A 13,710-nucleotide genomic window follows, 5' to 3' on the forward strand; every position below is an offset into this window, starting at 1 on the left:
ATCCTGAATTTCCTCTTGATGTGAAATTGTATGCTACCATGGGTTTTCTCTTGCATGGATCCACACATCCCCTAAATTGACTGAATACCCCAGGGGGAAGGAGAACTTTCCTTTACGTCCCTGAGCACTCACACAGCACTACATGCCTTTGAGGGTTAAGCGAAGAAAAAGGAAACGTATAGGAGGATGGCAAGAGACAGTGCCTTGTGGCCCAGCTCGATGGCGGAAAGCATGTGCAGAAAAGGAGGGAGGCTGTGGACAGGCCTGCTAACAGCCTCGGGCGACTGAGGGTGTGGGGAAAACACACAAGGATGGAAAGGAGGAAAACAAAAGTAGTAAGGGACATAAAGACACAGGAGGAGACAGCCTGGCGGACAAGGAGGAAGGACTTGTGCAGACACAGAACGAGGACCCACACAGTGGTCAGGCGTGACCGCATCATGGCTCAGGTTCATTTCTCTGTGATGCTGAGCAGAGACGGAGACAAGCCGGTCTAAGTTCTCAGCCCTAGAGAGGACCGGCTGCTTCTGCGGGGACGTCCCCACAGGTGATCCCCAGTCTACATGCTGGAACGGTACTCCACAGTGGAAATGCTTTCCCGCAGGGACCTGAGTCCCCGGAACATGTGAGGAACCCACTGGGAGACCAGGGACCGACCCCCCCCCCCCCCCGCTCCCAAACACACACCCACCTCAGAGGACACACCTGCTGGCTCCCCCTCCCTCAGCCACCTCTCCCTGGGAAGGAGCCCTGGGTACCACACCATTGTTGCCTGGCCAGTGGACCAGGCTTCTACCTCGTCATTCTGCTCTGTCCCTCTGGGCGATGTCCTAAGGAACAAGGAGGAAAGAGACGTAATGCCAGCAGCTCAGTGCAGTGGGGGCAGAAGGCCCAGAGGAGCAGGGGGCCGGCACTTTCGAGGAGCTCATGTGCGAGGGAGCATTGCGGGGCTGACCACGGTGCCTGCATACGGCCCTGTCATATTCCCCTTGTCTGGCCCAGAGGCCATGCCCTGGAGGATTCCATACCACAAAAGGTGCCTGCTTTCCGTTACAGGTCTTCTCAGCCAAGTTTCACTTGCTAAATTGTGCCAAAATATTTCACGGATCTAGAAGATTCCATGCATGAAGGAATTTGCTGAAAACAGAATGTAAGGAACCAACAACCCACAGAAACATACAACAGATGAACCGTGTACGTATTTATTTCTTAAATTTTTTACAATTTAAAAGAGCTCTTTTGTCTTAAAAAAATTAAGCCCCTGACTCATCGATGGTTTACATTTATTTCACTATTAAGTCATTTAGAAAATGCCTACAAAAAGCCTACAAAACTTACTGCTCAAAAGTATTTCCTGCTGGGGACATGCATGGCCCATCTCTTCCGGGAGAGAGACTTCCTTTCAAATTGAACGTTGAAGTCTGCTGATGCAAGAAAGATTCAGGTCCATTCTGCCTGTGTGTTCAAGACACAGGATTTAGCCACATCCTCTACGTAGCTGGGTGGGCACAGGGAAAGACGCACCCCACATCACAATGAGGGGCTGGTTACCCTGGTGATGGGCACAGGGAAAGATACACCCCTGCATCACAATTAGGGGCTGTTGTCCTTGGTGACTGGCCACAGTACACATACCACTGCATCATAATCAGGGGAAGTTTCCCTTGGTGATAGACCCAGGCAAGGACACGCCCCTGCAACACCACTGTGGGTTACTGGCTCAGGTGATGGGCTCAAACGAACATGTGCCCTAGGATCAAAATCAGGAGCGACGGCCCCAGTGATGGGCCCAGGTGAAGATGTGTGACCTTTGATTATAATCAGCAACTGTCCCAGGTAATGGGACCCGAAAAAGATGTGCCTTTGGATCATAATCAAGACGTATGGCCCAGGTGACAGGTCCAGGTGAAGATGTATCCTTGGATTATAAACAGGAATTACCACCCTTGGTGAGGGGCCTGACAAAGATGTACCATTGTAATATAATAGGGAGATGTTGCCCCAGTTGATGGGACCAGGCAAAGATGTGCCCTTGGACTAAAATCAGGACATACTGCCCCAGTTGAAGTGACCAGGAAAAGATGTGCCTTTGGATCATATTCAGGAGATAGTGCCCCTGCTCACGGTCCCAGGCAAGATGGGCCCTTGTATTGTTTCAGTAGCTATGGCCCCTGGTGATGAGTCCAGGCAAAGATATCCCTTTGGATTATAAAAAGAAGCTACTAGTCCCCACGCGATGGGCCAGGAGAAGATGTGTCCTTGGATTATAATTGGGAGTGACAGCCCCTGGTGTTGTGTCTAGACGGAGATGTGCCCTCAGATTATAATCAGGAGCTGCTACTACCCAGAGATGGGCCAGAAGAGGATGTGCCCTTGGATTATAGTCAGGAGCTACTAGTCCCCACCAGATGGGTAGGAGAAGATGTGCCCTTGGATTATAATCGGGAGCAACAGCCCCTGGTGATGTATCCAGGCGGAGATGTGCCCTTGGATGATAATCAGGAGCTACTAACGCCCAGAGATGGGCCAGAAGAATATAGCGCTTGGATTATAAAGGAGCTCCTAGTCCCACAAGATGGGCCACAAGAAGATGTGTCCTTGGATTATAATCGGGAGCAACAGCCCCTGGTGATGTGTCCAGAGGGAGATGTGCCCTTGGATTGTAATCAGGAGCTACTACGGGCCAGAAGATGTTCCCTTGGATTATATACAGGAGCTACTAGTCCCCATGTGATAGGCCAGGGGAAGATGTGCCCTTGGATCATAATCGGGAGCTACAGCACCTGGTGATGTGTCTAGACGGAGAGGTGCCCTCGGATTATAGTCAGGAGCTAGTACTGCCCAGAGATGGGCCAGAAGAAGGTGTGTCCTTGGATGATAATCGGGAGCAACAGCCCCTGGTGATGTGTCTAGACAGAGATGTGCATTTGGATTATATAAAGGAGCTACTAGTCCCCAAGAGATGGGCCAGGAGAACATGTGTCCTTGGATTATAATCGGGAGCAACAGCCCCTGGTGATGTGTCCAGATGGGAGATGTGCCCTTGGATATAATCAGGAGCTACAGCCCCTGGTGATGTGTCTAGATGGAGATGTGCCCTCGGATTTTAATCAGGAGCTACTACTGCCCAGAGATGGGCCAGAAGATATGCCCTTGGATTATATAAAGGAGCTACTAGTCCCCACGAGATGGGCCTGGAGAACATGTGTCCTTGGATTATAATCAGGAGCAACAGGCCCTGGTGATGTGTCCAGACGGAGGTGTGCCCTTGGATTATAATCAGAAGCTACTATGGGCCAGAAGATGTTCCCTTGGATTATATAAAGGAGCTACTAGTCCCCACAAGATGGTCGAGGAGAAGATGTGCCCTTGGATTATAATCAGGACCTACTACTGCCCAGAAGACGGGCCAGAATATGTGCCCTTGGATTATATAAAGGAGCTACTAGTCCCCACAAGACAGGCCAGGAGAACATGTGTCCTTGGATTATAATCGGGAGCAACAGGCCCTGCTGATGTGTCTAGACGGAGATATGCGCTTGGATTATAATCAGGAGCTACTACTGCCCAGAAGATGGGCCAGAAGATGTGCCCTTGGATTATAATCAAGAGCTGCTACTGCCCAGAGATGGGCCAGAAGAAAATATGTCCTTGGATTATATAAAGGAGCTACTAGTTCCCACGAGATGGGCCAGGAGAAGATGTGTCCTTCTATTATAATCGGGAGCAACAGCCCCTGGTGATATGTCTAGATGGAGATGTGCCCTCAGATTATAATCAGGAGCTGCTACTGTCCAGAGATGGGCCAGAAGAAGATGTGCCCTTGGATTATAATCAGGAGCAACAGCCCCTGGTGATGTGTCCAGACGGAGATGTGCCCTCAGATTATAATCAGGAGCTGCTACTGTCCAGAGATGGGCCAGAAGAAGATGTGCCCTTGGATTATAATCAGGAGCGACAGCCCCTGGTGATATGTCTAGACGGAGATGTGCCCTCAGATTATAATCAGGAGCTGCTACTGTCCAGAGATGGGCCAGAAGAAGATGTGCCCTTGGATTATAATCAGGAGCAACAGCCCCTGGTGATGTGTCTAGATGGAGAGGTGCCCTCGGATTATAATCAGGAGCTAGTACTGCCCAGAGATGGGCCAGAAGAAGATGTGCCCTTGGATTATAATCAGGAGCGACAGCCCCTGGTGATGTGTCCAGACGGAGATGTGCCCTTGGATTATATAAAGGAGCTACTAGTCCCCACGAGATGGGCCTGGAGAACATGTGTCCTTGGATTATAATCAGGAGCAACAGGCCCTGGTGATGTGTCCAGACGGAGAGGTGCCCTCGGATTATAATCAGGAGCTACTACTGACCAGAAGATGGGCCAGAAGATGTGCCCTTGGAGTATAATCAGGAGAAACAGCCCCTGGTGATGTGTCCAGACGGAGATGTGCCCTTGGATTATAATCAGAAGCTACTACTGACCAGAGATGGGCCAGAAAAACATGTGCCCTTGATTATAGTCAGGAGCTACTAGTCCCCACCAGATGGGCCAGGACAAGATGTGCCCTTGGAGTATAATCAGGAGTGACAGCCCCTGGTGATGTGTCTAGATGGAGATGTGCACTTGGATTATAATCAGCTACTGCCCCAGGTGATGGGCCAATGTGAAGATGTGCCCCTGGATTATCACAGGAATTACCACCCCTGGAGGTGGGTCCAGTGGAAGATGTGCCCTTGGATTATAATCAGGACCTACCACCCCTGGTGATGGGTCCAGGGGAAGATGTGCCCTTGGATTATAATCAGCCACAGCCCCTGGTGATGGGTCCAGGTAAAGTTGTGCCCTTGGACTATAATCAGCCACGGCCCCTCGTTATGGGCCCAGGAAGGACAGGCCCTGCATCACATCAGGATCGGTTTCCTATGCTCTGGGCCCAGGGGGACACACCCCTGCATCATAATCATAGGCTGCTTCCCCTGGCAACCTGCCATCCATTCCTCCAATTTAACTTGCTAAATACCTGCGTGGGTTGCAGCTCTCACCTTGAAAGCATGAAAAAATGAACGCTGGTGAATTCATAATACACCCTCTCGACATGCAGTCTTCTTCTCTAAGAAGCTCAAGGTGACTTCCACAACCCAAAATACCCTACCAGAAAGTATGTTCAGAAAGAGAAGAGATAAAAGTCATCCAGGGCTATGTGACCAGCCACAGTTTAATAATGGGAACAAAGCAGTGAGGGAACAGAATGAACGCTGGGCTCTAGAAAAGGATGGTGGCCACTTTTTCTGAAAATAGTCACAGTACCCACGGCAGCTTCCAGGAGATCAGGTTTCCAGTGCATTCCAGCTTTGGCTCAGGTAAAGGGCTGACGGGTGGGATGCAGGATGGAGAGAAGATGGGGGTGACGTAGAACCTGCCCTACTTGATTATTATTTTTGTGATTGGCACATTACAGAACAGAAACCCTACAGAGACATGTGTTTCCAGATCAGGAGGTTTTCACAGAGGCTCTTCCTTCTTCCTACAGTCAGCAACACTTCTTCCTTCCCGCTTTTCTTCCCCTTCAGAATCAGTGTGATTTTTAACTGTGGTGTTGCACCCTAAGCCTGTCAGATTGTGAAGGTGGCATGTGGACCGCAGTCCCTGCTGTGACCCAGCATCCCAGTGTGCTGTGAGGTTTCTCTTATTGGTGTCATCTTGGCCTTTTCTTTATTGTCGGGAGTCTGCTCATGCTTAGCTCACCTCTCAGTCTGTGTGTGGTGTGGAAATGATCCCAAGATTACAAAGGTGCACTCTGGAATCACTGATATAAATACATACTCTCATCGGACAGGCTAAAGATCAGGGAAGTATACACGAAAGATCCTATATTGGAAAAGCAAGATTCGCAAAATCAGGAAATAGGTCCTTCTTAGCATTCTGGCCAAACTACCATGCTAGCTGATGAAGACATCATATTTCCTGGGTATTGCAGTAGGACATATCTCAAGTATGTCTAAGAATATAGGACAAAAATACAAGAAAGAAAAGCCCTTGAAAGGTTTGGGTGGATAAGAAAGAAAAAAGCTATTTGTGTGCTTATACATGACAGTGCTTGGTGTGTTAAACAATGAAAAATAATCCAGGTCAAAAATTAACTGTTCAGACAATATTTAGCTAGATTAACTAAAAACAAAAACAAAAACAAAAACAAACAAACAAAAACAAAAACAAACAAACAAAAACAGAGAAGGCTCAAACAACTAAAATCAGAAATGAAAACAGGAGGAGACATTAAAACCAGTGCCACGGGGCGGGGAGGGGGGGAAGGGGGTAGGTTTTAAAACAATAATATATAAAAGTGTATGCCAACAAATTGGGTAACCTAGAAAAAAATGGATAAACTGCTGGAAACAGAGACCCTATCAAGGTCAAATCAATAAAGAGAAAGCCTGATCAGATATAAAACTAGTAAGAATATTCGTTCGGGAATCAGCAACAAGGAAAGAACCATCACTGGTGAAGTCTACCAAACAGTTGAGGAGAAATTAACACCAATACTCCTCAAACTCCTCCAAAAACTGGAAGAGGAGGATACATACACTCATTCTATGAGACCAACATCACCCTCACAGGAAAAGCAGACAAAAACACTACAAGAAAATTATATACTGATATCTGTAATGAATACTGATGCAGAAATACTCAACAAAATACTAGCAAACTGATTTCAGCAGCATATTAAAAGGATTATACACTATGACCAAGTGGAGCTTATTCCTGGAGTATAAGGGGGTTCAACACACAAAAATCGATGTAATACACCATATTGGCAAAATGAAGGACAAAAGCCATATAATAGGTACGGAAATTGCATCTGACAAAACTCAATACCTTTCCATCATATAAACAACTCAAACTGGGAAAAAGAAAACTAGGTACGATAAAACTAAAACTACCTCAACATAACAAAGGCCTTATATGAAAGCTCACAGCTAACATCATACTTAATTAAAAAAAGGTTGAAAACTCTTCCTCTGAGATCAGGATCAAGAGAATGACGCTTTCTCTTGTCACTTCTATGCATAGTACTAGAAGTCCTAGCCAGAGCAATTAGGCAAGAAAAAGAAACAAGAGGCATCCAAATTGTAAAGGAAAAAGCAAAGTTACCTTTGTTCACAGATGGCATGATCTTCTTTGTAAAAAAAAACCTACAGATTCCAAACACACACGCAAAACTGTTAGAGCTAATAAACACATTCAACAACATGGCAGGAGACAAAAGTCAACATGCAAAAATCAGTTGCATTTCTATACAGTCACTGTGAACAATCTGAAAAGAAATTCAAAACAATTCCCTTTATAATACATCAAAAAAGAATACATTTTTTAAGACGGTGAAAGACTTGTACACTGAAACTATAAATCACTGCTGAAAAAAAGTAAAGACACAAATAATATGACAAACATCCCATGTCATGAAGTAGAAAATCTGATATTGTTAAAATGTCCACACTACCCAAAGCAATATGCAGATTCTAAGCAATCAATACCAAAATCCTACTAACATTTTTTGCATAAATACAGAAATCCATCCTAAAATTTACCTAGACTCTCAAGGACTCTGAATAGCCATAAAAATACTGAAAAGGAAAGGACGCCTGGGTGACTCAGTCAATTGTGTTGGACTTTGGCTCAGGTCATGATGTCGGGTTCACGAGTTCGAGCCCCGCGTCAGGCTGTGTGCTGACAGCTGGGAGCCTGGAACCTGCTTTGGATTCTGTGTTTCCGTCTCTCTCTGCCCCTCCCTACCCTGCTCGTGCTCTGTCTCTCTCTCTCAATAATAAACTGTTTTAAAAAAATTAAAATTAGGGGAGCCTGGGTGGCTCGGTCAGTTAAGCTTCCGACTTTGGCTCAGGTCATGATCTCACGGTCTGTGGGTTTGAGCCCCAACATTGGGCTCTGTGCTGACAGCTCGGAGCCTGGAGCCTGTTTCGGATTCTGTGTCTCCCTCTCTCTCTGCCCCTCCCCTGTTCATGCCTCTTTCTGTCTCAAAAATAAACGTTAAAAAAATAAATAAATAAATAATTAAAAATTAAAAAATTAAAATTAAAAAAAATACTGAAAAGGAAAAATAAAAGTTGGAGGTTTTGCACTTCTTGATTTGAAAACATAAAGTTATAACAGTCGAAGCAATGTGGTAGCGCCATACAAACCAACGGAACAGAACAGAAAGCACAGAAATAAACCCTCACACATAGGAGTGAATGATCTTCAACACAATGCATTCGTTAGGGAAATGGCGGTCTCTTCAACAAATTTCCACCAAATCGGGAATACGGGCTATCCACATGCAAAAGAATGAAGTCACACCCTTATCCTTCATACAAAGATCAACTCAAAATTAAAGACCTAAGTAGAAAATTCTTAGAAGAAAACATGGTAAACGTTTATGACGTCGGATTTTGTAATGATGTCTTGGATAGGACACCAAAAGCACAGGCAGTAAGAGCAAACATGGCAAAATGGAACAGCATCAATCTTAAAAAATTCTGCACATCAGGGGCACCTGTGTGGCTCAGTCGGTTAAGCATCTAACTTCGGCTCAGGTCATGGTTTCGCGGTTTGTGGGCTCAAGACCCATTTGTGGGCTCAAGACCCATGTGGGGCTCTGTGCTGACAGCTCGGAGCCTGGAGCCTGCTTCGGATTCTGTGTTTCCCTCTCTCTCTGCCGCTCCTCTGCTCGCACCCTGTCTCTCTCTTTCTCTCTCTCTCTCTCAAAAATAAACATTAAAAGAGATTTTTTTTTAATTCTGCACATCAAAGGACACAATCAAGATGGGGAAAAGCGCCACCCAGGAAATAGGAAACGTAAAATTTGCAAAGCATGTATCTGATAAGGGGTTTATCCAGAACACATAGAGGACTCCTACAATGTAACAACAACCCAACGTGAACCCTGTTTTAAAAATGAGCACAGGACTAAACAAACATTTCTCCACGGAAGAGACGAAAGCAGCCAAAGCCTATGAGCTGATGCCCTGCATCTGTCATCCTCAGAGACATGCAAATCAAAAGGACAGTGAGTCGATACCTCTCATTTCTTCGGGTGGCTACAAACAACAGCAAGCAAGACCCACAGAAAACAACATGTGTTGGTGAAAATGCAACAGTTGTGGACAGTCGGAGGGAGGACAGCATGGTACAGCCACTCAGGAAAACAGTCTGGCGGTTCCTCAGGAGACTGACCACAGAACTGCCATATAATCTGCCAATCTCACTTCTGGCTATAGAACCACAAAAACCGAAGTCACGGTCTCAGAGAGGTAGGTGTACCCCAATGTGCACAGCAGCATTATTTGCAATAGCCACGGAGAGAAAACAACTCAAATGAGTGTCACCAGATGCGTGGAAAAACACACACACACACAAAAAAAGGCTGGGGGGGCTGGGAGGAGCGGAAATCCTGTCACATGCTCCAACTTGAAAAAACGGTGAGGACGTCATGCCAAGTTCGAAAAGCCAGTCAGAAAAGGACAAACCCTGTGTGTGTCCTCCTATATGAGGTACCTAGAATACACACAGACACAAGGCACAGAGACAGACAGAACGTAGAATCATGGTTCCAGGGGTGGACGGAGGGCCGAATGGGGACTTCGTGGTTCATGGGGACACAGATTCTGTTCTACAAGATGAAGAAGTTTTAGACATGGCTGCTGGGGACCGTGGCCCAACAGTGTGAACCTACTTAACACCCCCCGACTGGACACTTACAGACGGATGACATGTAACTTTTATCCTGTGTGTCTCTTAGCAGGATTAATACGAATGAACTGCCTGGATGTGTTTCATCATTAAGGCTCGTCAGGGTAACTCACTGTGCAAAGTTACAGACGGTGCGTATGACAGAGCTTGTACCCACGCCTGAGGGTCAGATATAGGTGTCATCCAGGCAAAGCCCACGTGGTTAGTATGTGACACATCACTGGGATTAGCACAGCCTTACAGGAAATTCTCTAGTTGCAGGGAATAGTCAATTTGCACTTTTGGATATATGTATAAATATTAAAAAAAAAAAAGCCACGCATTCCATCGATACAATTTTAAACCCAAAATTACTGCAGTAACTACAATTTTTTTTTCTCCCCTCATATCACGTCTTCCAAAGATGGAGTGTTCACCTTTCTTTCTGGAAGACTCTTAAAAGAGCACTCCATTTTTAAGCATCTTTCAGCCCTGGAATCTAGAACATTCTTGACCTTCTCACTTTGAGCAAGAAACAGCAGGCAATTCAGTTTTGATCGATCCTTAGCTAACAAGCCCCAAGGGAGAAAAGTTATCTTTGCTTTCAAAGGAAAACAAGTAACGAAAGGGGTGAAGGGCATAGAAACAGACATGTTGAAAATGAATTATGCCTTTAACTTAAAAAAAAAAACTTAAGCTTCTTGGGCGAGATTTAGCTGGTTTAGCATTAATTTGCTAAAGTTTAAATATTCACTGAAACAATCCTGTACCTGGTTTTGAACAGGAAAAGGCAAGGCTACCTACTAAACTCTGAAGCAATCCTGTCTTGAATATAATCTTAGACAATATTGAAATACGGGAGCCTGGGTGTCTCAGTCAGTTAGGTGTCTGACTTTGGCTCAGGTCATGATCTCACGGTTTGTGGGTTTGAGCCCCGCGTCGGGCTCTGTGCTGACAGCTCAGAGCCTGGAGCCTGCTTTGGACTCTCTGTCTCCCTCTCTATACCCCTCCCCCACTCACACTCTGTCTCTCTCTCTCTCAAAAATAAATAAGCATTAAAAAAATTATTTAAAAAAAAAAAAGGTACAGGGGTGCCTGGGTGGCTCAGTGGGTTGAGCGTCAGACTTCAGCTCAGGTCATGATCTCGCAGTCTGTGAGTTCGAGCCTGGCGTCGGGCTCTGTGCTGACAGCTCAGAGCCTGGAGCCTGCTTTGGATCCTGTGTCTCCCTGAGCTTCCCCTGCTTCCGTGCTGTCTCTCCCCCTCAAAAATAAATAAACATTAAAAAAAAAAAAAGAAACAAATACTGTTCAAACATTTTTGAACCTCAGGAAGGGAATGTATGTTATTTTTAAAAGCCCCTAAAAAGACAAGACGGAATCGTAGCACGTGATTGAGCAAACTCTCTCCGGACGACCTGTGAGCCTCACACAAGAAGAGCTATTTCTGAGAAGGTCTGGAGACAGAAGTCGTCACTACCCAAGGCCTGCACTGGCCGCCATCTGTGACTTACAACGACAGTGCGAACGCGCACACATGTAACCCCGTAGCCGGGAGGGGGCGGTACCTGGCATCAGGGCAGCCGTGGAGAACACCTCTTTCAACTTCGTCTGGCTTTCCTCCAGCAGCTCCTCTTTGGTCATCGGGAGCTGCAGGACGTCTATTATGATCTGTGCCGCCTCTGATGCCTTCTTTCCCATAACAAGGGACTTGACGTCCCAACTGTATTTCTTTCCGTAGCGATCACATATTTCTTGGAACACCACCGAATACAGCCGTTCGGTATCTGCAGGAACAAAGACACAGCAATGCTTAGGGTGCGTGCTGCGTGAACACAAACTCTATCAGATAAGCACGTGGGGTGCAGCGTAGGCCAGCGGTGTGGAGTGATATGGAAGTGCTGGAAACCGCACAGGTCATGCCGCGGGAGCAACAGCCTGGCTGCCTGTGTCTGTTTGCTGGAGCGTCTTTGCAGCCGTGATCTGGAAAGTGACAGCACGGGAACGGAAGTAAGCCCTCGTTGTGGTTAAATGGTCTCCGACATAAACGTGTGTGTATTTGAGCCGAAATGTGCACATGGGGTGGTGACATCTGTGTGCTATCACGTGACACCGTCCCTGGGACTGAAGCTGCCTCTAGAGGGCAGAACATGACGGTTGTGTGAACGGCCCTCTGCAGGGGAGGGGCGGGGGGGCACGTCCACTGTCCCTGGGTCTGTCCTCACTGCAGGGGCGCCTGGCCATGGGGGCCACTGAGAAGCTCCCGCATGAGAACGGAACAGCCTGTACAGGCCTGTGTTTCCCCCCATTCTCACACTGCACGTCTCAGCGCTTCTGATGCCTGCTGTGTGCGTGGGTGTGGAGGGGGCCTTTCCCACAGCACACAAGTCCGTGACACGAGCCGGGATCCCACAGTTCAACTCAATCCGGACAGCGTATACAGAGGCAGGTCCCACAGGTAACGGGCAATCCCAAAGTGCAAGGACACAGCAGCTCACACCAGTCAGACTGGCTGTCACCAAAAATGTTAACAAGTGTTGGTGAAGACGTGGAGAAAACAGAACCCTCGTGCACCGTTGGTGGGAATGCAAACTGGTGCAGCCACTGTGGAAAACAGTATGGAGGTTCTTAAAAAAGAACAGGATGTCTACACAGTCCAGCAATTCTACTTGTGGGTATTAATCTGAAAAAATAAAAACGCTAGTTCAAAACAACATCTGTACCCCTATGTTCACTGCAGCATTATTTACAACAGCCAAGATACAGAAGCAGCCTAAGTGCCCATCTGTACCTGAATGGATAGAGATGTGGCATACATAACAAAATACTTCCTGGCCATCAAAGAGGAGGAGGAGGAGGAGAAGGAGAAGAAAACCAAGAAGAGGGGTGCCTGGGTGGCTCAGTCGGTGAAGCGGCCGACTTCAGCTCAGGTCATGATCTCACTGTTCGTGGGTTCAAGCCCCGTGTCGGGCTCTGTGCTGACAGCTCAGAGCCTGGAGCCTGTTTCAGATTCTGTCTCCCTCTCTCTCTCTGCCCCTCCCCTGCTCACACTCTTGTCTCTCTCTCTCTCTCGCTCTCTCTCAAAAATAAACACTAAAAAATTAACAAAAAAAAGAAATCTTGCCATTTGCGAAAACATGGACAGACTACACGGTGTTATGCAAAGTCAGACAAAGACAGATATTATAGAATTTCCTTTATATGTGGAATTTCGGAAAGAGAAGAGAAAACAAAGGAAACAGACTCTTAAATACAGAGGACAGAGGGGTGCCTGGATGGGTCAGTCAGTTAAGGGTCTGCCTGCTGATTTCAGCTCAGGTCATGATCTCACAGTTCGTGGGATCGAGCCCTGTGTCAGGCACTGTGCCCACAGCGCAGAGCCTGCTTGGGATTCTCTCTTTCGTCTCTGCCTGACTGTGCCCTGCTGTCTCTCTCTCTCCAAATAAATAAATATTTACAAAAATTTAAATACAGAGAACAAACTGGTGGTCACCAGACAGGAGGTGGGTGGAGTGAAACAGATGAAGAGGGTTCAGAGGTAGAAAGTTCAGTTATGAGATAGACAAGAGGTCCCACATGGGGAATACAGTCAAACATCGTGTAATAACTGCATGGTGATAGATGGAAACTGCCCCTAGCGTGGGGATCATTTTGTAATAGATAAAAATATAGAATCGCTATGATGTACACCTGAAACTAACAGGACAGACACTGTGTATTCAACCGAAACTAACAGCACATTATGTACTGGTTGTATTTTTTTTTTTTTAATTTTTTTTTTTTAACATTTATTTATTTTTGAGACAGAGAGAGGCAGAGCATGAACGGGGGAGGGTCAGAGAGAGAGGGAGACACAGAATCGGAAGCAGGCTCCAGGCTCTGGGCCATCATCAGCCCAGAGCCCGACGCGGGGCTCGAACTCATGGACCGTGAGATCATGACCTGAGCTGAAGTCGGACGCTTAACCGACTGAGCCACCCAGGCGCCCCG

The 13,710-nt window shown here is 46.7% G+C and overlaps 1 protein-coding gene across 3 annotated transcripts in view; it reads right to left on the bottom strand.

The window, feature by feature from the left end:
* LOC123594065 (pseudouridine 5'-phosphatase) overlaps positions 1 to 13,710 on the bottom strand; it is a 175,787-nt gene that overhangs the window by 125,933 nt on the left and 36,144 nt on the right. For all 3 annotated transcript variants that reach the window (XM_045470669.1, XM_045470667.1, XM_045470668.1), the window contains exon 2: positions 11,289 to 11,507. In XM_045470669.1, the coding sequence (XP_045326625.1) occupies positions 11,289 to 11,507 (219 nt within the window). The remainder of the gene's footprint in view (positions 1 to 11,288; positions 11,508 to 13,710) is intronic.

Source organism: Leopardus geoffroyi, chromosome X (assembly GCF_018350155.1).
Source record: "Leopardus geoffroyi isolate Oge1 chromosome X, O.geoffroyi_Oge1_pat1.0, whole genome shotgun sequence".
Classification (NCBI taxonomy): domain Eukaryota; kingdom Metazoa; phylum Chordata; class Mammalia; order Carnivora; family Felidae; genus Leopardus; species Leopardus geoffroyi.